Source organism: Haliaeetus albicilla, chromosome 9 (assembly GCF_947461875.1).
Source record: "Haliaeetus albicilla chromosome 9, bHalAlb1.1, whole genome shotgun sequence".
Lineage (NCBI taxonomy): Eukaryota > Metazoa > Chordata > Aves > Accipitriformes > Accipitridae > Haliaeetus > Haliaeetus albicilla.
Window position 1 is genome coordinate 12,350,335 of NC_091491.1, and position 26,790 is coordinate 12,377,124.

The following is a 26,790-nucleotide window of genomic DNA, read 5'->3' on the forward strand; positions in this document are numbered from 1 at the left end:
AGGAGCACCTGCCACAGATGCAGCCGCTTGGGTTTTCTTTCCCTCCAGCACAGCCCCTAGTGATGGGTATGCATTGAGAAGGCATGCCATCACCCCTTCCCCTGGAGCTTTCCCCCTAACCAGGGGAATGCATTGGTGGCACGAGAGGGCTGGGACCTGCTGCGGGGCTGCTGCATCAGGATGCTCATGTCAAGTCCACACCTTGCATGCCTGCTGCACGCTCCCTCGGCATCCTCCCAGCCCACAGCCCTGCTCCCTCCCCTCCCCAGCCCCCAGCCCCCACCTATCCTGGCTCCAGCAAAGGCCAAGGAAGGTAACACCTGGTACATCATTGATCAAACAGCACCCACCCCAGCCCAGATCCTCTGCAATGAGCAGCCAGCAGTGCTGGAGTCACTGGGCAAGATGTTAGAGATTATGCATATCCAGCACTAGTGCCCAGACACCCCACAGACAGCACAGATTCACCCCAAAACCCAGCTGGTCTCACCCTACACCACATCCCATCCAGATGCTCTCTTTTGCTCTGCTAACACACCACTTCCAAGAAAAGCAAGTCTTTGCATCCCTCCCTAGCGTGCCGTTCCCCCACGGTACCAGTGCTGCACCCTCCTGGGGTGCCATTCCCCAATGCTGCACCCTCCCTTTCCCAGGATCAGGAGTAGCATCACTGAGACCAGTATGAATGGGGCGAGGGGGGGAAACATCGCTGGGAGAAGGGTCCTGGGAAGAGAAGGTGTTGGCAGCACTCGGATTAGCAGTTCATCAAGATGTTAACACATCTACATGCAGCCTCACCAGAGCACCCAGGCTGGGAAAACAAAGGACGGGCTGCCCCAAAGGACGAATTGAAACCACTAAAAGTTGATAGCAGGAAGTCGGAGTCATAAAACTTCCAGGTGAGGACACAAAAGACCACAAGCCCATCAGCAGCGCCGACGCCTTATGATTTCCAGAGGTGGGCAAGGATGCAGAGAATAAAGACTGTGGGCAGTGCCAGCCCGTGCATGGTGACTGCAGCTGCCCCCAGCTCATGTTTTCCACACCGCACCATCCCCTTGACAAGCCAGCCTGCAAGCCAGGCTCCTGCTGGCTGGGGGCCTTCTCTGCAATTTGGTCTTGCAAGTCTTTCCAGCTTTGACCTCAGTCCTGCTGCAGTACGTGAAGCCTCAGCAGGCTTGGGAGGGCTGGTGCTGGTCCCACTCCCTGCCCTGTCTCGCAGGGCCCAGCCCTTTACAAATCAAGAATGTTTATTTAAAATAATTAATAAAAAAAAAAAAAGAAAAACTCACATAGAGCTAGAGCTAGGGAAGCCCTGAGAAAACAAATGAACATGAGTGTGATACTAAGCTTCAAGAGGGTAGGCAGAACCAGTCTGTGCCTCATAAAATAATGAGTGAGTATTAGGAAAAGATCCTTAAATACCACAGATAAAAAAAGCAAAAGCATCTGGCACAGACCATTTGCAAAGAACATCTCTTGCCTGAGAAACTTAATTGTTTTGTCAGGAAGAATTACTGGAAGAGGCCAATTAGAGCTGGATTTTGGTACGGTGCCTGGTCTGATGGCCCCAAAGATTAGCACCCACACGCATCTCAGTGTCCCGAGTAGTGTCACACCAGCCCTGGCCCAGAGTATGGAGCAATTCCTGGGAACTGCTGAGGGGCACAGAGATGTGTCATGGTTTATGTGGCCACCAGCCACCCTAGGAGGAGGTTCAGGATCCATTCCTGAGCCCCGCGGACACCAGGCCCAGAGCGGCTGGACTGCTGTTGCACAGAGAGACGTGAGAGCAGCGAAGCAAAGCCCTTGAACCCTCGGATCCCATGGCTGGTCCATGGGGGACATCCCCTGAAGGGTCTGAGAAACCAAACTGGGGACAGTGGCCCTGAGAGCTGGAGAGGACAGTGAGGAAAGATGAGTTTGCACGGTGATGGGGCAGCAGGATCATCCCTGGGACATAGGCTCATGCTCAGAGGCACCGTGTCCAGGAGCAGCCCATCACAACCTGCTCTGGTACCTGGGAGAGGATGTGCAGCTCCATCAGCAAAGCGATGCTGGCAGGTCAGGACCATCCTGGCAGTGGGTCAGGTGCTGGAGCCAGTAGGAGGGTCACATCCCAGGCAACTAAGCTGGAAAAACACCTTTAACCAGAGTCTGCAATGAACAGCCCAGGGCTCGGTATCGAGGTCAGGGTCCCAGGGCACCCTCAGCGAGCAGCCCCATCCTGCATCTTCTTCACCCCTTTTCTGCAAACCTCCTTCACGGTTTGCCCCTTCCTTGACAAGCCCTGGTGGTGCCATCTCTCAGTGCCTTCAGCCCCTCAGGCACGACTGTCACCTCGCTGGGCAAGCATCCCTGTGTGCTGTCAGAAAATTACAGAGTAACTGGGGTTGGAGGGGGCTTGTGGAGATGTCCGGTCCAGCCCCACTCCCTCCAGCACAGCAGGTCTAACATGATGATGTTGGCTAGGGCCATGTTCAGTCAAGACTTGAACTTCTCTAAGAGCAGACATCCCACCAACCGCTCTGTTCCTGTGTTTGACCACCCTCATGGTGGGAAAAAAATTTCCAGCAGGAAAGATTCTGATGATTCCCCATGTTGCAACCAGTAGCCATCACCTCTGGTCCTCCTGCTGCACCCCAGCAAGCGAGGTCACCAGACCGTGCGGGGCATGGAACCATGCAGCCCCTGGCACCCCTTCCCTGCTGCTCCCCTCCTCCTCCTCAGCCCCATCATCCTGCTACACAGCCCTGGCCTGTCTCCTGGCCAAAACAGCCCTGCGCCCTGATGGGAGGATGGGTGGCTGGTGGGAGCACTCGCGCTCTTGTTACATCCAAGTCTGCAGGTGCTGTGCTTCCTGGGAGCCTTCGCCCTGCCCGCACTGCAGCGGCTTTGGGCTCAGGGCCGAGGGGAGCATGGAGGTCTGTGAGGGCAGCATGGGAAGTGGAAAAGGGCAGAGACAGGGAAAGCTTTGGAACAGCCCTTGCTAATGGAGACATCGATTCACGGCAGACAGCGACCCAAAGCATGAGTGAAACCAGACCCTGGCGGAGAGATAACAGCACAGTTACAGTGAAACGGAATTCAAACCATGGCTTGCTTGCTCTTGTCTGGGAAAAGAGCGGAGAAAATAACAAAAGACCTACCACGCGCACCCAGGCACTGGCCTCTGCCTGCTGAGCGCTGCCCCAGAGAGCTCGCCGTTGGCAGGAGCCGGGGCAGGGGGTCGTGCCCACAGTCGGATGGGGCTGGTGGCACCCAGGCAGGCTTTTGTGGGGCTCTTTATGGTATCTGACCTCTGCAGAGCACTGCCAGCCTGGGTGCCGGGTGAGTATCCTGCCCCACCCTGGGGGCTATGCCCACTGACCCCCACAGGTTGAGGAAAAGAGGGGTCTGAGATCCCACACACTTTCCCAGCGTTGCCCCTCATGGCAGGGCTGCAAATGGTGCCCAGGACCTCACTTATTTGATTAATGGCTGGGATTTTTTTTGCAAAACCAGCCGCAGTCATGGAGTCTGAGCCCTGCCAAGACACATCCCTGGTGCTTCACAGCTCTAGCCATGGGGGATGTCCTGAGGCAATTCCCTCTTCCAAGTTGCACCCCATAACTGTAAAAATCACTGTTCTGCCTTCTGCATGAGTGGGAGACTGAGGGCCAAGCAAGGAAAAGCCAGGGCACTGAGCCCCCCTGTCAGCAGGGAGCCAGCAGGGGCAAGGGGGTGAGTGGCTGGGGGCTGGCAGGGTGTGAGCTGGAGGCACATGGAGGAGAGAGCCTGTTCTCCACCCCAACCTCACCCTCAAAGCACTCAGGGATGCAGCCCTGAGCTTGAGCCTGTCTTGGCCTTCCCGTTGCCTCAAGCCAGGATGGATGTCTGGTAGGGCCATGGGGAAACCAGCTGCTCCCACCCAAAGCCCCATCAAAGAGCTCAAAATACTAGTAACCCCAGTGGCCATCAGGCCTCCAGTGCTTGCTCCCCACCGCAGTCCCGCTGCCGTGTCCATCCCCCCACCAAGATCAGTCACGCTCGCAGAGGGCAATCAGGGACAAGCCCAGGCGCAGCAAATCCACTCATTGACTTTGCTCTGAGAGGAGCAGAGCATCTGCTGTGGATGCATTCCCCTGAGCTGTACATCACTGGCATTTTTAGGCTCTTGTGACGCCATTCGGGGCCATGCATCTGTGCCCAACAGCCCCGCACCCCAGCACAGCACCCACATAACAAAGGTCCTGGAGCAATGTACACCCTTGCACAGCCTGTCAGCCCCATCCTAGCAGTGACAGACCCCTGCAGAGAGCTGTACATCAGTGATGGGTTTCCCTGCCTGGGCAGGTTTCTGGGCTGGAAGCACCCTTCACACCAGCCTTGGAACAGGGCAGCAAGAGGGCTGCAGATTTGGGATTATGGGGTGTAATCCTGGAACATCGGACCCCTGGCACTCTCGTCATGGGACAGAAAATGTAAAGTAGTCCCTGGGAAAATACATTGCGGGGGGTGCCTCATCACCCCTGACTCCCCAGGCTCCCAGAATTGGTAGTAGGCTGCCCCTCTCTGCCCACGAGCCCCTGCAAGGGGATAGGGCAGCTCCATGGGACACCATCGGCCCCAGACAGCCGCAAGGTCCCCTCTCTCTGCTCAGTGCAGAAGCACACCATCCCAGGATGTGTGCTTGTCAGGAGGAGGAAAGCAGACCATAAATCACTCCAGCTGTGATGGGAGCTGGGTCTGGGCCATGACCATGGCAGCTCCTTCTGCTCCCTTTGCCAAAGGGAACAAGCAGGGCACTGGGGTGCTGGCTGTGCTGCCACAAGACGCAATCTGTCTGCAATGCTGCTTGTCCGGCCAGGGGGCCGGGCAGCTGCAGTGTGTATTTATATCAAACAGGGGGAAGGGTTGTATTATTTAATTTTTTTTTTTTTTCAGTACAGCAGGAAATAGCTGGGATAGTTACATACCTGGCGAGATGGCCAAGGAACTGGGGGCCAAGAAACATAGAAGCTCTGGCATGACCTGGAGCATCTGTGCTGCACACAGCTTGCAAGCACTGGGGCCGTGCGTGTATCTGCGTGCCTGACAAGGGGGCAATGGGTCACAGCAAGGACCCCCACATATGGCCAACGCTTCGGGAAACTGGTGGTGAGCAGCCAGCATGCACTGGGTGGCTGGAGGTGAAGCACTGAGCTCCATCCACCCGGCAGTGAAGCACGGCTCTCCAGCAAGCTGCAAGCAAGCACACAGAGCCCAGCCACCTTCCCACCTTGGGACCAGGTTCAGACACCCCCTCATGTCCCCAACACCTGGTTTATCTGCTGACCCACAGCCCAGGAGGGGACCAAGCTCCTCCACAGCCCACGGGGACCATAGGAGAGAGGTCCAAAGCAAGAGCTGCAGAGCCCTTGTGCTTCCTCCTGTCCCAGCCAGAAGCTGGGACACTGCCACAGAGAAGTTCACTGCTCCTGTTGCCCATGGCGCACCAAGCCCCAGCACGGGACCTGGCATCGGGCTGGTCTCTGGTGTTGGCAGTAGTAGAGGTTGGATGAGGGACCTCCCGAGGTCTCTTCCACCCAGCTCTGCCATCGTTTGTCTCAGAGCCAAGGCACACTAAGCTCTGCCATCCATCCTAGACACCCCATGGTGAACCCCAGACCAGACATCCTCCTCCAGGTCCCGCTGTGCCAGTCGAAGACTCACTGCTTGCAGACCAGACCTGGTGAAGATCACCTGGCTGTGGCACCAAGGGGTGACCTCCCTGCCTCAGCCTCGTGGCAGGACAGCTCCAGCAGAGAGCAGACATGAGTACAGCTTGGTCTGGACAAGGAAGGCTGTCTCTGGCTTGGCCAAGCATGTGATGTCAAGTGGGCTGCAAGAGACAAAACCTCAATAGCAGGGATAGGATGAACCTGGAGAGACTCTCTTAGGACTTTGGGCACAGAAGTCTGCTCTGACACTGGTACTTCACTGCTGCCGTCTCAACCCCCAAATCCTAGCCCTACCAGCAAGGCAATTGTCCTTCCCTTGCTGAGGCCGATCAGACCAGGTCCCTCCTGACCCTGCTCTCCAACCCCCATGGTGCTCCTCCAGCCCCCTTCCTTCCCAGCACGGTCAGCCTGGCTGCATCTTCCTGCCTGAGAGTTTCCTTGTATAGCATCTCCCTTAATGAGGAGGGTTATGGGCTGGGGTTTTTTTATAAGATCATTTCTTCAACATGTCAGGATTATTTTGAACTCTGAGTTGGTCCTTCAAGGCTTCTCACAGGGCCGTGGAGTCTGCAAATGCCTGGTCTTCATTCAAGGGTGTTGAGGATTTCTCTTTGGAAACCGCATCTGCACACAGGTTATAATAGTCCCAGGTGATTCATGCTCCCTGCTGACCAGCGTGAAACAGCATGAGAAGCCTTCCTACAGCCAAGGGTCAGACATGTGCCTTTTCCACCTGACTTTTCACTTGCTGCAGAAGGAGGTTCATTGCCTTCCCCCTGCACTGAAAGGTGGCTGCAGTGCCCCAAGGCACTGTGCATCCCACCAGCAGAGGTGAACAGCAGAAGCACAGGACCCGCACAGGGTGACACATCCTCAAATACTTTCCCAGCTTACAGCAGTTTGCAGTTCACGGACCTACTGAGCCAGAGCTGAGCCTTTTTATGTGATAATCCCTGGTGGATTTTTCTTCCATGAACTTGTGCTGAACCCACCCTTTGAACCCACGTGAGCTCCTATTTTTCTTGTTCTCAAAAATAATCCACAGACGAGATTTCTTCAGCCAGTGTTCAAAGTGCCGTAAGACAAAACTCCATCATCAGGCTTTTAAAAATAGGGGGTTTATCCAAACACCCTTTGCCTAGACCTCCAGCCCACCCTAGGCTGAGCTCTCAGCCCTGCTGGGAGGACATCGGCTGCACTCCCCACCCAATGCCGAAGCAGAAGAGGAAAGCAACCAACCAGCCATCCCAGAGCCAGACACGGTCACACCTCCCCAGGACCACCGGGACCACCTTCACCTTCCCTGTAGGCTCTTTGAAAGATATCAGCTATCTCCAGCAGGTCATGCTGTATCTGCCTGTGCACTCATGTTACCCTGTCTTTAATGATTTAATGTTGTTTCTGCTGTCTGGGCCCCTCCTCCTTGTTCTTGAGATAATTTCAGAGATTTCCATTTTGCCAGATTCCTAGCCGCTCTCTGAACTTACTCCCTTAAAGCTGTTTCTGAAGGACCAGGCAGCTGCCCTGAGGTATCCTCCCTCGCACGTGCTTCAGGGAAGTTATTACGTAGCAGTTCTCAGTCTGTAGTCTTCCTTTTGCTGCTCTCCCTCCTTCCTTCTCCAAAACATTAATTGCACATCCTCTTTCCAGCTGCAACTGTGAGTTAGGATAGACCCACCACTAGACTGCCTAACCAGGTCATTTGGATCAACATGGGTTGGAAAGCATTCAGACAAGCAGCTCAAGCCAGGAAATCCAAAGATGCAATCCTCCAGCAAAATCCTCCAAAGCTGAAATCCTTCGGCAAAGAGAGGGCAAGACTCAACAGCCAGGATTGCTTGGTTGACATCGTTTCAACCACAAAAGAACATGCCATCGAGCTCTAGGACGGATGAACTCTCAGTCCATGGTCACTATCACCCAAACCATTGTCACCTCTCAGCCCATTGCTCTCTGCTGGTCAATCCAGACTCAAAGCCACTTCTTCCTCTATCTTCTGTGCATGCTTTCCCTGAATGTGTTACCTGGTCCATGTCTGGTGATTTGGCTCCAGTTGGAATTGGCAAAGCTCAGCTCAGGTTCAGCTCAGTTCAAGAAAAAAATAACAGTTTGATCTATTTGGCTCCACTCCCCAAAGGAACCCCACAATTCTCATTTGGGCAGGATGGGCAGGGGATGAAGCAACCGAGGGATCCTCCGTCCCTCTTACCAAAGGCGAGCTGCTGGCCTCACAGCAGAGCTGGGATTCACAGATGCCCCTGCGAAAGAAAGGCCTGGGCTCCAGGAGATAATGCAAGAGCCTGAGGATAAAATAGCTAGAGGCAAATTCGGTGCAGCAGCCCATCCTCTTTTCTGAATATCTGTAGAGTTGGGTGCTGGTAGAGGGAATTAAAAATTGCTTTTTAAAATTCAGATACCCAAATACCACCTATGCCCCGGGGTAGACAGAGTTGAGATGGCTTGACCTCACCAAATGTCCAGAAGTGCTTTAGGATCATCAAGATGGACCTCAACAGATAAGGTCCAGACTACCCAGGGCTCCCTATGCTGTCTGCTTGGGCTACACCCAGCCTCACTGAAAGCACAGAGTCACCTCTTACAAGTCACAAGAAATCCTTTGTTTATTTATGGCCACTAATCCAGTCATTAATTCCTGCTCTGGTGAAAGCTTGCACCTTATTACTGAGCTGAACCTTACTGACTCCAGCTCTCACCCCCTGGATCTCATCCAGCCCGTCCCTGACGCTTCCCAGGAGGCAGCAGTCACTTCCCGAGATACACGGGCAAACCAGGGAACTCTCAGGGATGAGATCTGGGAGCTGGGCTGAGTCTCATGGGTGCAATCTGGGCAGTCAGGCTGGTGGCAGGGAAGGCGGTCGGGGGGATTTGCACCCAGCTATGGGGTTGTGGTCTGCAGTCCTACGTGGAGTCCCAGGGACACGCTTCAGGACTTACACCACGTGGCAGGGATGTGATCAGCAAGTCACGCTGGATCTCAGGGTGGGAACGGGGAGCTCCTGGGGTGTGCCCGGGGAGGAATGCTGAGTCACGAGGGTGCTGTCCCACGAGGGATGCTGAGCCACGGGGCTGAGGTCTGCCGAGGTGGTCACGATGCGATGGCACTGCCTGTGGGCGTGGGAGCGGGGAGGCGGCAGCGTGGGATGCCTGGCTGCCAGCAGGGCTGCGAGGAAGGGGAAGTGTAGAGGACATGATGGGGTGTGACAGAGCAGGCAGGGGTTGTATGGGTGTGGGTGGGAGCTGAGCCGAGGGAGCAGGCTCTCAAGGTGTGTTGGACATGACCAAGGTGGGAAGTGGAAGTCTCTGGTCAGGGGAAGAGAGCGGATGCCAAATGAGGACAACAAGAAGGAGCAAGGGGGAAGGAGGAAAGTGCAGCTGGGGCAGAGATGGGAGTGAGGTCCATGGGCTGGGGGTGCGGACATGGTCTGCGTGGGGCTGCTCAGTGGTGAGGAAGAGGTTGAGCTGGGCAGCGGCTGCTCAGGTGAGAGCTGCAGAACGAGTGCACATTGCGAGCAGAGCTGGGGATTTGAGAAAGGTTGCATTTGAGATGGGGACAGTGAGAAATGGGAATGTCACCAGTGTGGGAGCACCGTGCCCCCATGAAATACTGACGTGGGACTACTGTGCCCTGGGGGGGGGGGGGGAGCACCAAGCATTAGGGGTACAGGAGGGGTGGGAGCACCATGCACGAGGGGTGCAGGAGGGTTTCGGGTACCGCACATTGGGTGTGCAGGGGGGATGGAGCCCATACACTGGGGGTGCAGGGGAATGGAGCACTGTGTCACTAGGGGTGCGGGAGGGATGGGAGCACCATGCACTGGGGATACAGGAAGGGTGGGAGCACCATGCACTGGGAGGTACAGGAAGGGTGGGAGCACCATGCATTGGGGGTGCAGGTAGGATAGGATGCATGTGATGCTTGTACAGAGGCTGGGGCTGATGTGGAAGCACCATGGCCTGGGGATGTTCTCGGCATGGCAGGCATGTCTTGCTGCGACCCGGCCCTGGGGAGCAGCCGTGGTCAGAGCCCTGCAGGGTGGCAGGCCACAGCCAGGGACCGTATCAGGTCCCCAGGGGCTGCGTGTGGTGTGGGCAGCATGGTTCGCTGGCAGGGGGACAAACGTTCCCAGCCATGCGAGCAGTCATGAATCAGCTATGTGAGCTGCTCCCCCAGTCTGTCTGCCTGCTTCGCCAGTCTGATCTCCGGCCAGCTCTGTGCCATGCCATGCTGATTTATATCTCAGCTTTTTCTTGCTACCTGGTTGTAAGCCATGCGGGCGTTAGGGGCCGGTGCAGATGGTTTAGTGACAGCAGCCCTGGCTGCCATCAATCACAGCAACGCTTGGATTTACAAACTGAGAAGTCAGGCAGGAGCCCAGCAATCCAGGGGGGGCTCGTGGTGCTGAGTGGTGTGTGTTAGGCAGCAAAATCCTCCTGTCCCTGGACACCACAGGGCTGGGTTTTAGGGAAAGACTGGGCAGTTCAGAGGCTTAACAGATTCCAGCCACATTTGGATGCTGGGAAAGGAAAACACTGTGTCCTCTAAGCATGCAAGTGCAGAGCTGTCCCAGCCTGCAGCAGCGCTGGCGTGCAACACCCCACCAGCCACCCTGTCCATCCTGCTGTCTGCCATCTCCTGGGCCATGGGGAGATGCACCCTCCTGCCTCTGGCTCCCCACAGAGGCTCTCCAGGTCCCACCTGGCTGGCACTCCATGGGGTTTTCCTGCCCTGCCCTATTTTTCCTGCGCCCTGCAGAGCACCCCACTTCAGCAGGGCAAGTCCTGCACCTTGTAGAGTTCAAATGCCCCACAGGATGGCTGTCCTTGCTGCCCCAGGCTCAGGATGTGCAACAGAGAGCTCAGAGGACCATGAGGGGTCTCATCCCAGAGCTGTGCATGCCTTGGGGTGCCCTGAGGACATTCCCCAGCACTGGCATCCTCCCTGCACCACCAAGGAGGACCTGGAGTAGCGAGAGAAGTACAGAGGTGCAGTCCATGACCCTGACAGCCTGCAGTGACAGTCACCGTGACTGTCACTAAAGTCGCCTGAGCCAGAAGCTGCCGAGTCCTCAGCTGGCCCCATCAAGCATCTGTGCCCTTGCTCGACCCCGGGGAGCATGTCCACCCCACAGCTGGACAGAGGGGCTGGAAAACACCGAAGTGCCAGGCTATGAGCTCCCATCACTGTGAATATTTGGGACCAGAGAAGCACATGCAAACCCCTGTGCAGCACGGACCCGCCCACGCAGCCCACGCAGCGCACCCCAGCCCCTGCAGCACATCATTACTGCCCATTCATCGTGTCCAAGAAGCTGGACTCTCAGCTGCTGCTGAAGGCAGAATCATGCTGCTCTGGGGGGGGGCGTCTTTTGGCTATCATGGTACCCAGGACCTGCAGGGCCCTTGTCCCAAGGGGCTGTGTGGGGCAGAGCACCTGTGGAGCAGGGTGATACACCAGGCTGTGGTGCTGGGGTAGGGGAAGCAGAGAGGAGGCACCTGGGAAGGCTGGCAAAGTACAAGCTGAAGGTGTCTAATTGCTCCATAAACTCAGGGGATGGATGTGGGTGCCAAGGCAGCCCTGCCAGGGGAGCAACTGGGCTCAGGCTGGCATGCCTGCCGCTCCTGTGAGCTCCCAGCAGCCATTGCCAGCAGGACCTGCTCAGAGCAGGAGCTCACTGCAGCCTCCAGCCCACATCCCACCCCTCACAAGCACAGCCGTCGTGGCTGCTGATGGCCTGGGATGCAGGGGCACGTTTGTGGTGGATATCATCTCAAACTACCTGAGCGTGTCAGGCTGCCCACAAAAGCACAAGTCTTGTGCACGTGCCTCCCTCCGTGCTTTTGCTGGGAACCAGCTGTCCACCTCTAATTGATGCCACTGGGCTCACACATGACTGCACGGGCAACCCAGCAAGTCTCTGGGGCACACAAGGTTGTGGAACCCAGCATCCTGCAGCTCCACCTTGATGAAGAGACTTAGGGACTTCCCACCAGCATTGATTTGTCCAGGGACAGCATTAGTCCTACTCAAGGGCCAAGGGCATGCCAGGGATGCCCTGCACAAGCCCTGGGAAATGCAGGCCCACCTGCCTGGTGTACTGACTGCCACTGCACACTTTACCCAGGGGTCCAGGACTGGCTCAGATGTGGGACCTGCAGGCAGTTTAGGAGACAGCTGACATTGCTAGAGCTGGCAGAGCCCAACCTGGAGAAGCCTGGCACCGCGGAGGATCCAAACCCAGCTCAGACATGGTTTTTCCCATTGCCTGTCCTAGCTCAGTGGCAGGTTCGAGGGTGAAGGACCCACCTAAGCTGCCCTTCCACCCCTGCAGCTCTCTCTTGGTGAGGGAGGGCAGGTGAGGTCATGCTGGAGGTCTGTGGGCTCAGGGTGGCTACCCAAGCCCCTGCCTCGGGGACGTGCATCCCCTCAGCCTCCCCGTTGAGGGGTGATGGGAACACCCCACCGGAGTGGTTGCACTGAGCTGGTCCAGCCCCAGGTCCAGGGTCCCAGCAGGACAGGGCAACGTGCCCCGTGCAGCTGGCACAGCCAGGGCACAGCCAGACCCCCAGTCACCAGGCAAGGGACAAGGACAGCACCTTAAGGAACTGCACTGCAGCAGCAGGATGGCACGTGCCCCAGTGGGAAGCCCTCCAGTGCCAGGCCACATGGCGGGACAAAGTCCAGCCTCGGCATTGGCACCGGTGCTGGGGAAGCTCTAACCTGTCGCAACCTGGTGCCACGGCCTGGGGGGACCCTGCCGTCCTGCCGTGCATCCTCGGGGGACAGCCTGTGGCCTCCGACATTGGCACTGGGTCTGGTCCAAAGCCTGGCTGGCCGGCGCTGGGTCCAAGCCAGCCCAAAGCCGCCGTGACGTGGGGCGCAGAGCAAAGCTGTTTGCACAGCTGTGCACAGCACAGTGGAGCGAGCCAGCCCAGGGAAGGCAATGTTTGGAAAAGCACTGGCTAATTTGGGACTGGATCTGTGCGGGTCGAGGCTCGGGGAAGGCACAACCCAGCTGCAGCCCAGAGGGCAGTGGAGACAGGGGTGGGGGGCTTGCTGGCGGTGTACCCTGCCTCTGGTTTCTCTTGTAAACGAAGGTCAGGCTTCAATTAGCGGCAGGAACCACGCTGGGAGCGTGAAAGCCGTTATTAGAGGCCTGGCCACGAAGCCGTCTGGTGGTCACCGCAGTGCCGGGGCAGGAGGTGTGGAGCTCGGCGGGGTGGGGGGGGGCAGGATCGGACCCGCGCGGGCAGCTGCAGAGGGGACAAAGTGCCGGTGCACAGCGGCGGGAGCTGTGGCAGGGTTGCAGCCCCCCGCGGACCCCCTCCAGGAGCCATCCGTGTGTCCTTGGCGCGGGTGGGGACGACCCCTGCTCTCCTGGGTCCGACCCCTCGCCGCCCCCCGCAGCCCCACGTGTCCCCTCTGGCACCCCCCCGCCCCCGAGGGATGCTCGGAGGAGGTCACCGGGGGTGACACCGGGCTGCCGCACCGGGGGCCCGGCGGGCGCCGGGCAGTGCCCCGCCGGCGGTGGCGGAGCGTGGGCGGAGGGCTCCCTCTCGAGGTCCCCGGCCAGCACTGCCTATCCCGGGGGCAGAGCCAGCCCCCACGCGTGACCGTGGGCAGGTCCCCACGGGGCTGCCGGCCCCGGAGCAGCTGGATGGCGGGGAAGCGGCCACCACCCCGGGTGGTGGCCAGGAGGACGCAGGGACGACAGAGGAGCGTCAGCGAGGCGCCCGAGGTGCCGAGCAGAGCAGGAGGTGATGGGAGCCACCAGCTCGGGGCAGCCACCGGCTCCTTCAGGGCACCCTCATTTTCTTTCTGTCATTAATTAGCGGCTGGATTTGTCTGCTTCGCTCCTGGAAGAAGCCAGAAACCAAGTGATGGGTCACAACAGTTGAGGGTAGTTCCCCCAGGCCAGAGCTTGTCTCACGACCTCCACCACGAACATCAAAGGTTGGTTCAGCAGAAGACGAGAGTCACTCCCAATGCAGCGCAGACTCACCAAGCAACAAGTGTGCAACCTCCCACAGAGAGTACCTCCAGCTGGGGCCCTAGCTACCCAAGAGCTAATGAACATCTCTCGTCAATCAGCTGGATACGGCACGTTACAAATGCTGGGCACCTGGATCAGGCATTCCAGAGAAGGACGACCCGGAGGAGATATCTTACCAGCTCCCCACGCGTCGTGCTGGCACTCAGTGACGTTTCTTGTCGTGCTTCCCACGAGCAAACCCCAAACTTGATATAGCCAAGATGTTCTTCCTCCTTCCCAGCCCTGAGGGTCCGTGTTCCTGTCCTCCGTCCCCAAGCCCTGCCCGCTGCTGCACACCTTGTCCACGGGCAAGGGGCCGCACAGAATGACCCCCCCATGGGAGTGCTTGGGCAGCTGGAGATGGGCAGACAGGGCAGGAGAGGAAAGACCTGCCCCAGTGGGAGAGGGGGTGGTGTCCCCTTCCCCGGGGGGGCTGGGAGAGCTGCTCAGCATTAGGATGTCACCTCCACCCGTGGTGGGACAGGGTGGGTTCAGGTGGTGGCAGGGGAGCGTGGTCACCACTCGCTCGGCGCTGGGCGGCGAGTCCCAGCGGCGGAAGGTGCAGATGCAGGTGCGGAGGTGACGGCACAGCACCAGGGCCCTGCGGGGCTGGGACAATGGGCCGGGCAGGAGGTGACCCGTTCAGGGAGCAGAGTCACCCCGCGTGGGACACCAGTGACACGAGGGACAAGGCAGCAGCGCCTGAGCCGTGCAAGGGACAGAGCGGGGGTCTTCAGCAGGAGCGGGGTGGGAGGGGGCCTGGGGACACCGCAGGGACAGAACGGTGGCCCTGGGGCACTTGGTGCCAGCTCTGCCAGGGCTCTGGGTGTCACCTCCCCAGGGCACTTGGTGTCACCATCCCTGGGTATCTGGTCACCCCCCCAGGGCACTTGGTGCCACCCCCTCGGGACACTCTGTGGCCCCCTGGGGCACTTGGTCACACCCGGCCCACCTGCTCCTTGCTCCTTGCCCCCTGCCTCCCCCTCCGCCGCACTTGGTCGCGCCCGGCTCGCCGTTCCCCCTAACGGCGCGGGACGGAGGCGGTGGAGGTGACGGCCAAGGTCCGGCAGCCAATGGGGCTCTGGGGGGCGTACCCGGGGCGGGGGCGAGGAGCAATAGAACGTGAGAGGGCGTACCCGCGGGAGGTGGCGCGGAGCCAATGGGGCACGGGGGGCGTATCCGGGGCAGGGGCGCGGAGCCAATGGGGCGCTGGGGGGCGTATCCGGGGCAGGGGCGCGGAGCCAATGGGGCGCTGGGGGGCGTATCCGGGGCGGGGGCGCGGAGCCGGCGGGGGATGCAGCTGGCGGCGGGGGTGCGGGAGCGGGTGGCGGCGGTGCACGTCGGCGGGGGGCTGCCCGAGCGCCTGCGGCTGTACGACGGCTGGGCCGCCCGCTACGACCAGGTACCGGGGGGACCGGGGCCGTTCCGCTCCCCTCCCCTCCCGGGCGCCGCTGACCGCCGTGTCCCCCCGCAGGATGTGGCGGCGCTGGAGTACCGGGCACCGGAGCTGGCCGCCGCTTCGCTCGCCTTCGCCTTCCCCGCGCCGCCCGCCGGGGCGCGGCTGCTCGACGTGGCCTGTGGCACCGGCCTCGTAGCGCGAGAGGTACCGGGGGGGAACGGGACGGGGCGGGGCGGGGCGGGGAGCTAACGGTGCCGTGTGTCCGTCTGTCCCCGCAGCTCCACCGCCGCGGCTTCCGCTGCCTGCACGGCGTGGACGGCAGCGCGGGGATGCTGGAGCGGGCGCGGAGTACCGGCCTCTACCAGCGGCTGCTGCCCTGCGTCGTGGGCCGGGAGCCGCTGCCCGCGCCCGCAGGTAACGGGCCGGCACCGGGGGCGGGGATGCTGCCCCGGAGGGTCCCCCCACCGCCCGCCGGTGATGCCGCGCGTGTCCCCACAGAGCACTATGACGCTGTGACGGTGGTGGGGGCCCTGGGCGAGGGGCAGGTGCCGAGCGCGGCCGTGCCGGAGCTGCTGCGTGTCACCAAGCCGGGTGAGGGGGTGTCCCCGCGTCCCCCACGCTGTCGTCTCCCTGCCGGGACCCCCGGGCTGGCGGGACGGCGACGCCGGGTCCCGGTGGACAACGCTGGCCCCGTGGCACAGCCGGGACGTGGCCTTGTCCCTGCTGCCCGGTCCAGGCAGGGATGTGCCGTGGCTGCCCGGTCCCTGGCCCTGCCTGCCGGCCAGGCTCGGGCAGGGGGACACGGCAGGAGGTGGCGGTGGCACTCAGGGTGTGTGACAGCGTGGGCTTCGGTGTGATGCCCTGCCCAACCCCTGCCCGCTGGCCTCGGGGCCTGCCTGACCGCTGCCCGCTGGCCTGCCAGCTGACTCCTGCCAGGGTCCCGCTGCCTCCCCTCACCCCCTGCCTTTCCAAGGGGATGCCATCCCCAGCGGAGGCGCCCGGCGTCAGCATCACCCGTCCCCTCTCCCCACAGGAGGCTTCCTCTGCCTGACGACAAGGAGCAACCCCTCGAACCTGCGGTACAAGGTGGAGCTGGAGGCAGTGCTGGAGAGGCTGGAGAGGCAGGGAGCCTGGCAGAAGGTGCTGGCCCAGGAGGTGGAGCGCTGGGAGAGGGCCACCTCTGAGGAAGAGAGCACCCAGGGCACCGGCTACATCTCTGGGGTGGTCTACATCTATCAGAAATGCCCCATCCCCCCCCTCGAGGAGGGCTGAGAGCCGACACAGCTCTGGGGAGGGGGGACACCCCTCGGCCCCTTGTAAAACCCAGCCCAGTGACCCCCTCCCGGAGCAGAGGGGCTGCTGGAGGGTGATGACAGTTTTGGGGAGCATCCCCATTCTCTTCCTTGGCTCCTTCCCCCTGAAGTCTGGCCCCTGGGGGCCTTGCCTGCTCCTCAGCATGAGGAGGGTCTCCTGGTTTCACCAGGGTCTCATGGGCACCACCATTAGCTCTGACACTCAGGTACTGTCCCCGACACCTTGGCCCTCAGCGTGACATCTCACAGACCCACCTGGCTGTTCAGAGCCATGTCCTGTCCAGGATGTCTTCTCCCCGCCATGCCCACCTCTCAGCCCTCATGGTCAAAATCAGAATCCTTCTTCATCTTCCCCACCCCAGACCCCTGTGGTCTTCGCCTGGGGGCTGTTGGAGGTGGGTACCCATTGCCACATCCTGTGGTCCCCGTCCTCATCCTCCCCAGGAGTTAACCCCGCACACCCTGAGGTGCAGGAGACCTCCATGTCCAAACCAGGAGCAGCTGTGCCAAGGTGACACCCAGCCGGAGAAGCTTTTCAAGCACCACACCAGCCTTTCATCCTGCAACAGCTGCTTTAAGTCTCTCATCTTCCGACAGCTTTGTAGTTAATGGTCTGGGTGGGAAATGAGGCTGAAGGGGACTTCAGGAGCCTGTGGCCGCTCCCCACCCAGGAGCCACCCAGCATCGCCTGCCCAGCCTGTTCCCCAAGCCCCTTGCCATGCTGCCTCCACCCCTCCTCCTCCGCTGCTCCCTTGGGAAGTTTTTTACCCAAATCTCTTGCTGGGATATTTCTCTTTTTTTCCTTTTCTCTTCCCCCAGACCTGTTCCTGCTCATCCCGTTCCCATGGCCCGGGGGAATAGATTGCTTCCTTCCCCTCAGGAGCTCTTCACCAGCGAGAGACAGTGGCTGTGTCTGTCCCTGTCCCCCACCTGGGACATCCCACATCTCCCACACTCGTCCTCCCCGTGGCTCTTGTCACCCCTCCGCATTGCCCCCCCACGTCTTGGGGTCCCTGCACCCATCGTGGGTAGCTGCCCTGCTCCCCTCTCCCCCTGTTTGTCCCCAGCACTGTCCCCTGGGCAGTTGGGGGTCGTGGCTGTCCCCATCCCTGCACTTGGCTGTTGAATAAACCTCCCTCCACTGCCTGCCTGCCGTGTGGTGTTCCCCGAGCAGGGGGGCTGCGGACCCTTTGCAGGGGGCAGGGGAGGGAGCCCAGCAGCCAGGGAGGGGGGGATTTGGCCTTTCTCTGGGGTTGCCTTCTAGTCCCTGGGGGCTCAAAGGACTGAGCTCTGGGAGCCTGGTGTGTCCCCCATGCCCCTCTTGGCTCTCAGCACCCTCTCCCTGCCTCAGTTTCCCTCCTGGGGGATATGCAGGGAGTGCCCTGCCTGGCTACTGCCGCATCCTCCTGGGGACGTGCCAGGCGCTGGTGCAGCAGCCCCTGAGCTGGCAGCAGGCTGGCAGGGCACGAGACCCATGAGACATGTCACCATCCTCTCCCCACCACACCGCTTCAAAATGAGCCCAGGCAGTCTCGGTGGCACCAAGATGTTTATAGTCCATCACGAGCACGGCCCCTGCACGCTGGGGAAGGGCACACATGGGAGGACTGGGCCAGCAGTGCGGCCAGCATGGGGATGGGCAGGGGGAGGCAGCATGTGGGCGGGGGGGGGGATGGCACATGGAGGCAGGATCGTGATGGTGGTGCTCTCCGTTGGGCTGGCACTGGGCACAGTGGCTCACACATAGTCTTTCATGGGGTAGCCCATCGGACTGCAGGTTTTCACCGCTCTGTACTTCTTGGGGTAGGGGTCCTGCTGGGATGGGGGTCCGGAGCAGCACAGGATGCCCCCGCCAAAGAGCTGGAGGGCACTGGAGGCCCAGCCGATGTAGAGGGCAGCCCCCAACTCTCTCTTGAGGGCCTCAGGCACCATGGGGTTGTAGAAGTTGCTGACAATGCTGTTAGCAGACCAGGAGACGGGGATGAGCAGCATGATGCTGGCCAGGACAAAAATGGCACCTGCCACGATGGAGATCCTGGTCTTGGTGCTTTTATCATCCACACAACGGGTGCAGTCTGCACCTGAGATGGCAGTGAGGAAGGCAAAAAAGGCCACGAAGATGGAGGTGACCACCAAGGCACGAGCTGCTTGCAGGTCGGAGGTGAGCTCCAGCAGGGAGTCGTAGACCTTGCACTGCATCTGCCCCGTGCTCTCGTACACACAGTTCATCCACAGCCCTTCCCAGAAGACCTGGGCCACCACGATGTTGGAGCCAATGAAGGCCGTCACCTTCCACATGGGCAGCGCGCAGGTGAGGATGGAGCCCAGCCAGCCCAGCACAGCCAGCATCAGTCCACCCAGCTGCATCGTCATCGTCGCCATTGACAGCACCTGTGGGGACAAGGCACAGCCATCACAGACACAGCCCCGGAGCCAGGTGGGCTTTCTGAAGAGCATGGCCTTCATGCTGGATGCAACCTGTTCCCCATCTGGGTGGGAATGGCTGCAGGACGGCATGGGGACATGTGTGGCACAGAGCATTGCTGCATGTCAATATGGGGACATGTGTGGCACTGAGCACCCAGGTCCCGAGGAGGCCGAGGTGCAGGAGCCCCCATGTGTCATGTTTCCCCCTACAACGTCCCCACGGCACAGGGCAGTCCTCTGCCATTGCCCCAACCCAGCTGGGCTGAGTGCATGGCAAGTGCTAGGGAGGGGATGGCTTTCAGGGAGCAGGATGAGGGGCTCGCTGTGCCCATCCCAGCACACTCCAAAGCACAGACCTCACCCACCCCATGTCCTGCCGTGGTAGCCACCCCACAGCGCCCACCCCATGCCCTGCTCTGTTACTGGTGCTTCAGCCTCCTTGGCCACAAGCATCGCACTGGGGGACACGGGCAGGCGAGGCAGCCCCCTGCCCTCACTGTGGCACCGTCTGCTCCCTGTTCAAGGGTAGGTTTTGCTTTGCCCTTGGCAGCCACCCTGCAGCACCCTTTGGACCCAGGATTTCCTCTCTGCGGCGCTGGAAATGGGTCAGAGCTCAGGTCTGCCTCTGATCCTGGCTGTGGTGCTCAGCACTTTCAGCAATACCCGCTCTTCCTTCACACCGGGAGCAGCATTGGGAGGGCAAACTCCCGGCAAGGGGTTACAGAGCCCGGGGTCATGCACCCCTGGAAGAGGGGTGGCTGGTACACGGGGACACACCAGACACGCCAATGGCTCCGCCACAGTCACACATGGCCGCCGTGGCCCCTGGCTCAGCCCAAATCACTGCTCATCCCCACATGGAGCAGAGCCCCTGTACTGCCATGGGGCAGAGTGCACCCTCGGGTGCTTGCACTTGTGCTTAGCAGCTGGGACCAGCTGAGTTTTTATGAGCCCCAAGCGGCAGCGGGGTATCGACTGTGCCTGGCACACCCTGCGGCACTTGCAGGAGGTTTCACCATCATTTCTCCAGTCCCAGTTTCGGTTTCTGCAGCCTCTCCTCCCCTATTGTGTCCCCACTCCTTCCCCAGCACCTTTCATCCCTTGGCATCCCGATGGACACCCAGCACTGGGACTTTGCCTCCCCTGGGCCATGAAAGCTCCTTTGGGCCAAAAATAAAGTCCCTCTCCCTGTGAAAGGGAGAGCAGCCTCCCAAGAGGTCAGGGGGCCAGGATGATGGGAACCCATCCCAGGCACCTCTCCCCAGCCAGCGGGACCGGGACCACAAGAGACACTCAAAATGAGGTGCATGACCACCCGCAGCAGTGACAAGCGGTGGCCCCATGGATCCCGGCAGGGACGCTTGACGGATCATCATGCTAACATTTCCACCCAGCCACCGGCAGCACAGGGCTGCAGGAACGTTCTCCACCATTCCCGTTCCCAGTGAAGGGATGGGGGAGCTGGGAGCCCTCAAGCCCCCTGACCCAGATGAGACACCCGGAGCCAGGCAGCTGGTGTCACCCATCATCCCCACGCACCCCGAGGCAGGAGGGAAGGATGTTCCCAAGCCAGTGGAGCGCCAGCTGCACCCTGGCACAACTTGTCGTGCCGGAAGCAAGATAGGCAAAACACCCGGCGTTGCCCACACTGGCCCCGGGGTGCTCCCAGCCAGGGCTGTCAGGTAGCCCCGGGGCCAGCACACCCTGACCCGCCCTTGCCAGCGCCCGTCACCTTCTTCCTGTTCGGGTGAGAAGATCACGACAGATCACGCCGGGACAGGCGTGGGGCAGCTCCAAGCCACCTTCGGCGCTGCCAAGGCATCGTGCCACGGAGGCACCCGTTGTCACCCCCTCCCAGGGAGCAAGGGTCTGGAGTGGCCCGAGGAGGGGTGCAGTGGGCGATGCCAGGGCTGGAGCAGGGGTCTGCTGGGATAGCTGGAGGCTCCAGGGAGTAGATTTGGGAGATCTCAGGGGGATGGGGGTCCACAGCACAGGAGCGCCAGGCTGTCCCACCACTGAGGCGGGTGTTGGAGAGGGTAAAGAAAACGAAGCACAGCGGGGTCTGAGCAGCTGCCGTTTAATGTGGGAAGGCTGCGACGCGGGGATGGATGGCAGCACAGTCGGGGGGGCCACCGCGAGCCACCTCCTCCTGCCCCTGGCCCCGGCACCCCGCTCGGGTGGTTGCTGAGGGGGACCATGGATGGGTGCACCCAAGGGGATACGGTCGGGTCCGGGAGTCACCCCCCCTCCATGCCGGTGCACAGTCCTGCTCCCGCCTCCCTGACCGGTTCTCCCAGCCCAGCCGCTGCCTTCCCACTCCCAGGATAATGATGCCCCCGCCCCGGGGAGCTGCCACGAGAAATCACATATTTGTACAGCCGCTCCAAGCCCCAAAAGTAGGTCAAAGTCAAAATTTAGGGTACAGGCAGGTGAGAGCCCCCGCTGCCCCTCGCGACCCTGCTGGGGCTTGCAGATCCACCGCGACCCCATGACCGCGTGGGACAGGTTTGGTGTCCCCACCAGCACCATTGCCCACCCCGATGGATGCGTCCTGGGTGGTTTTACCCGACGAGAGCCCCATGCCACCCGCAGGACAGCGCTGGGAGCTGCATCACCGCGCGGCACACCCCGATACTGGGAGCCAGCAGATGCTCTGGGTGGGGATCGGGTGGTTTTTCGGAGAAAATGCCACGGCTGGGTGCTCCAGGGCGAGCAGGACCCCCTCCGGGGGGGCGGGGGGGGGGGCAGCCAGGACAGGATCTCCCTGTTCCCTGTCTCAACCGAGATTAAAGAACCAGCTTCAATCCCCCAGTGAACAAAGGCAGCTCTGTCTGGCCCCCCCTTGCACCGCCCCGGCGCCCAGCCCTCCCAGCCCCGGCTCCCGGCCAGCCCCCAGCCCGGCCGGGGGGGGGCTGTGGGCCAGGGGCACCCCGGGAGGTCCCAGCTCCCTGGTGTGGCTTGGGGGGGTCCAGGCAGGCGGAGCGGCTCCTAGACGTAGTTGCTGGCTGGCAGCGAGCGAGCGGCTGTGAACTTGGCAGAGTATGGCTTCTCGCCCTGGGGGGGGCAGGTGCAGCAGAGGATCCCCCCCCCCAGCAGCAGGAGCGCGGAGGCCGCCCAGCCCACGTAGAGGGACGACCCCAGGTCCCGCTTCTGGGAATCAGTGACCAGCGGGTTGTAGAAGTCCCGGATGATGGTGTTGGCCGACCAGGAGATGGGGATGAGGATGAGGATGCCGGCAACAATGAAGATGACGCCGGAAAGGATCATGACCTTGGCTTTGGTGGTGTCGTCCTCCACGCAGTTGGTGCACTTGCCGCTGGCGACGGCGAGCAGGGTGCCCAGGACGGCCAAGACAATGGCCACCACCACCATGGCGCGGGCGGCTTGCAGGTCCTGCGGCAGGGCCAGCATGGAGTCGTAGACCTTGCACTGCATCTGCCCCGTGCTCTGCACCACGCAGTTCATCCACAGCCCTTCCCAGATGATCTGGGCCGTCACGATGTTGTTGCCGATGAAGGCCGTCTCCCGCCACATGGGCAGGGCACAGCAGAGGATGGAGGCCAACCAGCCGATGACAGAGAGGGCAATGCCCAGCACCTGCAGCCCCATGGAGGCCATCGCTCGCCGCCTGCACCCCTGCCCACTTCCCACAGCGCAGTGCCGGCTGCCGGGACCATGGCAGGCATTATATGCCTTTGCAGAGGGAGGAGCACTGCTGCAGCCGCCGTCCTGCCGCCAGCACCGGACGGAGGGGTAAAACCAGTTTCCCGGGATTCCTCCACTTGCATTTCTCCCCGAAGCGATGACACTTATTATCCCGGCTGCTCCCACAGAGGAGGACACAGGGGACTGGCATCAGGCCACCCAGGCGCAGGAGTGCATCCCACTGCTGCCTGTGGGCAGGCGGGAGATGCCAAGGGCAGTTGCTGGGGCTCAGCCTGGGAAGAGCCAGTGTCCGGGCATCAGGATGTCTCTGCTGTCGCTGCCACAGCCTCCTGCTCCATCACCCAGATGGGGTCCCTCCATGATTTCGTGCCTCAGTTTCCCCCCAGCTCGTGGGGCTGGCTGCTCTGGCAGCAGTCCACCCTCCAGCCCCCTGCGGCCCTGTGCTGGGGGAGCAGCACACCGTCCCTGCCCCGCTGCTGGGCTCCATGCCCAGCAGGACACAAGCGGCTCTTGTTTGTTCCTTGGCGTCTGTACCAGCTCTTCCCAGCCCTCCATCAGGCCTCAGGCGCACGGTGTCACCGCCCAGACCCATAAACCGGTTGGAGCGGCTGCCGGCTCCGCATGGAGGAGAGACGGCACTGCCTGGGGCAGGATGGGGGCAGACCCCAAAACCCACCCCACCTTGTGCTCCACTGCCAAGACGCCGTTCACACGGCAGCCCTTGGTCCCAACCCTGCCGACGTCCTGCTGCCTGCGCTGCCTGCGCTGCCTGCACTGCCTGCAGTGCTGGCCAGGCTCAGCGAGTCAGGGCTGCAGGGGGCAGAGGTGGCGTCGAGGTGTCCCAGTGCCGCTGCTGCCCCACTGGTGACCAGGGTGCCAGGTGCAGGCAGGGCAGCGGGGCCGGCAGGGCTGCCTATTGCTGACAGCATTTTGGCACAACCAGCCATTTCCGCTGGCCAGGCTGTGCCAATACCAATGCCAATGCCAATACTGATGCTGATACTTTGGGCACTGCCCGACCTCTTCTCCTTTAATCCATGAGCCCTCCCGCACACATCCCCTCCCTGCTACCTCCAAAGTCCTTCCAGCTTCCGCGCAGGTGCAGCACGAGGCCAGACAGACTGCAAGGACGGATAGATGGACATTGCACCGTTCCCCCACCCCAGCTTAATCCTGGGCCTCCAGAAAAGATAACAGTGCCTGAGATAATCTTAGTTTTTCCAAGCACTGGGGTTACCAATACGATCCAATCACTTGTGCTAATTGTTTAGCACAACAGGCTCTAGAGCTGTCGCTGCCCACTCCGGGACCTCCCTGAGCATCGTGCCCCAATGCCGTGGGATGAGCCGGGTGTTCCATCCACCGCGGTGCCATGAGGATGCCAACGGCGCCCGGTCTGGGGATGCCAGTGCCCGGCACGGCAGCAGCAGGCAGGGCAGAGCCCAGGCACTCAGGGATGCTCGGGTCTTGCTGCAGCCCCTGACCCATGGGGACAAGCCGGGGTCCTGCCTGCCTGACCTGTGCCGGAGGAGCCACCCAGACACTGGGATGCTCCATCCGTTCATCTGTCTATCCTGCTGGAGTGCCCGCATTGCTTACATACCAGTGTGCCCACCCCGGGGCTGGAGCCTCATGGTCAAGAGCTCCCTTTAATCTGTGGGGCTCTAGAGCATCTCCGCCGGGGCCAGACTCTGCCTGAGGCTGAGCATGGCTTTCACCTCCCAGCCAGCTGCTATAACCACCAAATTATTTGTGGCTGGAGACAGGCACGTGCCAACGCGTGTGTGCACTTTGCATGGGCCGTGTCCCCACAGGCATGTGGGAACATGCTTCTGGGCTGCGGACAAATGGCAAGGTGGGGACAGGGACTCCTCTGTGCACTGAGCATCAAACACCTGAGCTGCTCACGCTCCCCCTCGGAGCCAGAGCAGGCGCCAGCACAGCCCTCCGACAGCCAATTACTGTAATTAAAGCTGGAACGTGACATATATTCAAACTGGCGGCTGCCACCCAGAAACAGCCCCTGTGCCCTTCCCCACATCCCCCAGCGACACGCTCGCCCAGCCAGCACAGCCAGCCCTGTGTTGCCAGCACTGCCAGCCAGCAGGACAGACGGACACAAGCTCGGCAGGGAGCGGAGGAGCAACAGCCAACCCTTGGGGCAGCACGCCACCCCAATGCCCACTGAGCCAGAGGATGCTGGCGCGGCATGGGTAGGACCATGGCACTGACAAGCACCTCAGCACGTGTCGTTTGGGGCCATCACTGCATGGACACGAGCCCCACAGCCCCATCTCAGATGCCTGGGTGCATCTTGCAGGACCTCAGCCCTGGCTTCGTCCTGGTGCCACCTACAAGCAGACATGGCACAGGGACACGCTGTGATGGGACCACAGCCCACCCGCTCAGCAGGGAGCTCCTCCACTCCAAAACGGGGTGCTTGCCCCATCCTGAGCCTTTGCCACGCAGCACCTGCCCCAGCACCCAGCCGGGTGCGGGTGCCCTGCCCCAAATCCAGTGAGATTTGCAGGGCGGAGGGGCCTGAGCTCCTGTCCTACTCCACTGCGTGCTAACAGGGCCAGTGACTTCAGAGCTCCCGTCCCGGCACATCAGCCACCAGCCTTCGTGGCTCTGGAAACGCGCTCCACCAATCGTCCCTGCTTCATCAGGATGGGGACGTACCACAGCCCCACGGCTGGGCAGCAAGGCCATCCTGGGCAGGGAGGTGGCATTAAACCCGGTGTCACCATGAAGCCAGGCACACTAGGTGCCCGGCGGAGGCTGCGCCGCCCTGACCTTGCCCATGGCAGAGGACACCCCACGGGCAGAGAGCTTGGGGCACGAGCCCTCTGCAAAAAGGCTTGGGACATCTCCACCCAGGACACATGACATTCCCACCTCATGTGCGCACCCAGCACCGGCTCAGCCCCCATGCCACTGAGCCAAAAGCCCCTCATCCCCCAGCACCCACACACAGACTCGCCACCCTGGCTACCTCGAGGTCCCGAAAAGGTTGGGAAAACTTGCCGGCAAGTGGTGATCCACTGGGATCTCCGGCTTCACATCCACCGAGCGAGGCGCAGCACCAGCCCTTCTGCTCAGCCGGCACGGAGCTGGGCAGCCTCTCCCTGCCAGCGGCCGGGGATTAGTTACCGGCAGCCCAGAGACTAAATGTTCCCAAAAAAAGTACTTGCCCAACATAAAACCCCCGCGACGGGCTCAAATATGCAGAGTCAGGTTGTTTCCCACTAGGGGAAAGCAAAGTCTTGTCGGCTCGGCAGGAGAGGAGCGGTGTGCCGGGAGCTGTGGGGTCCCCAGAGGGACACAGCCGCCAGGCAGCGAGTGCTGCTGCGAGAAATGGGACCTTCGGCCTGAAGTCGCTCTGAAAATAAAAGCCCTGCCCAATTTGCTGAGCAAAAAGCATCTCTGAACAGGGAAAATATGCCCAAGTGCTGCCGAGGTGTTTGTCAAAGGGATGGGGGAGACGACAGCCATGGCTCAGGAAGGGGGATGCCAGTGGTGCAATGGGGGTGCCCCCACAGGCGATGCTCGGAGGAAGCAGGGTGCTGCAGCAAAGCCCCAGAGAAGCTGATCTGAAGCCATCAGGGTTGGGATGCCCCGGGCACACTGAGATTTCGGGCGTCCCAGCATTCCTCGTGCGAGCTGCCAGCCCCCTCCAAGGTCCCGCTGGACCGTGCCCCCCACCACCCTCCAGCTCCCCATGTGCCGGTCGGGCGCCGGCGTTGCTGGCAGCTCCATCCCCACCCCGCCGGCAGACAGAGCTACCATTGATGCTTGGAGCTGCCTTACCTGCTCTCCGCCGCCGCCGAAGGGGCTTCAACAATGGGCTGCCTGTGTGCCCTGGCCGGGGCAGAGCCAGCAGCCCCACGCCTGAAATATAAGCAGCCGAGGCAGCACTTACCGCCCCGGCCCAGCTCCCCCAGGGGGGGAAACACGCCGTCACTCCCGAGACCGCAGGGGAGGGGGAACACCCCAAAACCTGTGCTGGCTGCTGGATGCACGTGAGCGGGACGCGGCCCGCGATGCCCGGGGCGGTTTCTGCTGTCACCTCCTGCTCACCCCCGGGGGTGCTGGGTGCTGGGTGCTGGGTGGGGATGGGGGGATGCCTGCAGTGGGTGTCCCCCTCTGCCAGCACAGGAGTCCTTCCCGCAGCGTGGGCCACCAAACGGGCAATGCTCCTTTGACCTTTGGGTCTGACTTTCATCTGGGAT

At 61.2% G+C, this 26,790-nt stretch overlaps 3 protein-coding genes across 4 annotated transcripts; 1 reads left to right on the forward strand and 2 right to left on the reverse strand.

The window, feature by feature from the left end:
* The first annotated feature begins 15,026 nt into the window (after nt 1–15,026).
* On the forward strand, nt 15,027–17,610 carry METTL27 (methyltransferase like 27). Its single transcript, XM_069791548.1, has 5 exons — nt 15,027–15,155; nt 15,228–15,356; nt 15,431–15,566; nt 15,651–15,743; nt 16,186–17,610. Exons 1-5 carry the CDS (start codon nt 15,048–15,050, stop codon nt 16,422–16,424), a joined length of 705 nt encoding a protein of 234 aa, XP_069647649.1. The 5' UTR covers nt 15,027–15,047; the 3' UTR covers nt 16,425–17,610.
* On the reverse strand, nt 17,279–26,561 carry LOC104320076 (claudin-4-like). Of its 2 annotated transcripts, none has more exons than XM_069791550.1 (2): nt 26,369–26,561; nt 17,279–18,856 (listed from the first exon to the last, which is right to left on the reverse strand). In XM_069791550.1, exon 2 carries the CDS (start codon nt 18,845–18,847, stop codon nt 18,203–18,205), a length of 645 nt encoding a protein of 214 aa, XP_069647651.1. In that variant the 5' UTR covers nt 18,848–18,856; nt 26,369–26,561; the 3' UTR covers nt 17,279–18,202. The 2 variants fall into 2 exon arrangements, with proteins under 2 accessions (XP_069647651.1, XP_069647650.1); XM_069791549.1 differs by lacking the exon at nt 26,369–26,561 and adding an exon at nt 25,554–26,054.
* LOC138686792 (claudin-4-like) lies at nt 20,954–23,343 on the reverse strand. Its single transcript, XM_069791551.1, has one exon. It carries the CDS (start codon nt 22,508–22,510, stop codon nt 21,881–21,883), a length of 630 nt encoding a protein of 209 aa, XP_069647652.1. The 5' UTR covers nt 22,511–23,343; the 3' UTR covers nt 20,954–21,880.
* Nucleotides 26,562–26,790: the final 229 nt, after the last annotated feature.

What these genes read in the sequence shown, in the direction of transcription:
- METTL27 (XM_069791548.1), top strand. Translation starts at nt 15,048, where the DNA reads ATGCAGCTGGCGGCGGGGGTGCGGGAGCGGGTGGCGGCGGTGCACGTC. An exon ending in GCCGCTGCCCGCGCCCGCAG is followed by an intron (nt 15,567 to 15,650) that starts GTAACGGGCCGG and finishes GTGTCCCCACAG; the next exon opens with AGCACTATGACGCTGTGACG. An exon ending in GCTGCGTGTCACCAAGCCGG is followed by an intron (nt 15,744 to 16,185) that starts GTGAGGGGGTGT and finishes CTCTCCCCACAG; the next exon opens with GAGGCTTCCTCTGCCTGACG.
- LOC104320076 (XM_069791550.1), bottom strand. Translation starts at nt 18,847, where the DNA reads ATGGCGACGATGACGATGCAGCTGGGTGGACTGATGCTGGCTGTGCTG.
- LOC138686792 (XM_069791551.1), bottom strand. Translation starts at nt 22,510, where the DNA reads ATGGCCTCCATGGGGCTGCAGGTGCTGGGCATTGCCCTCTCTGTCATC.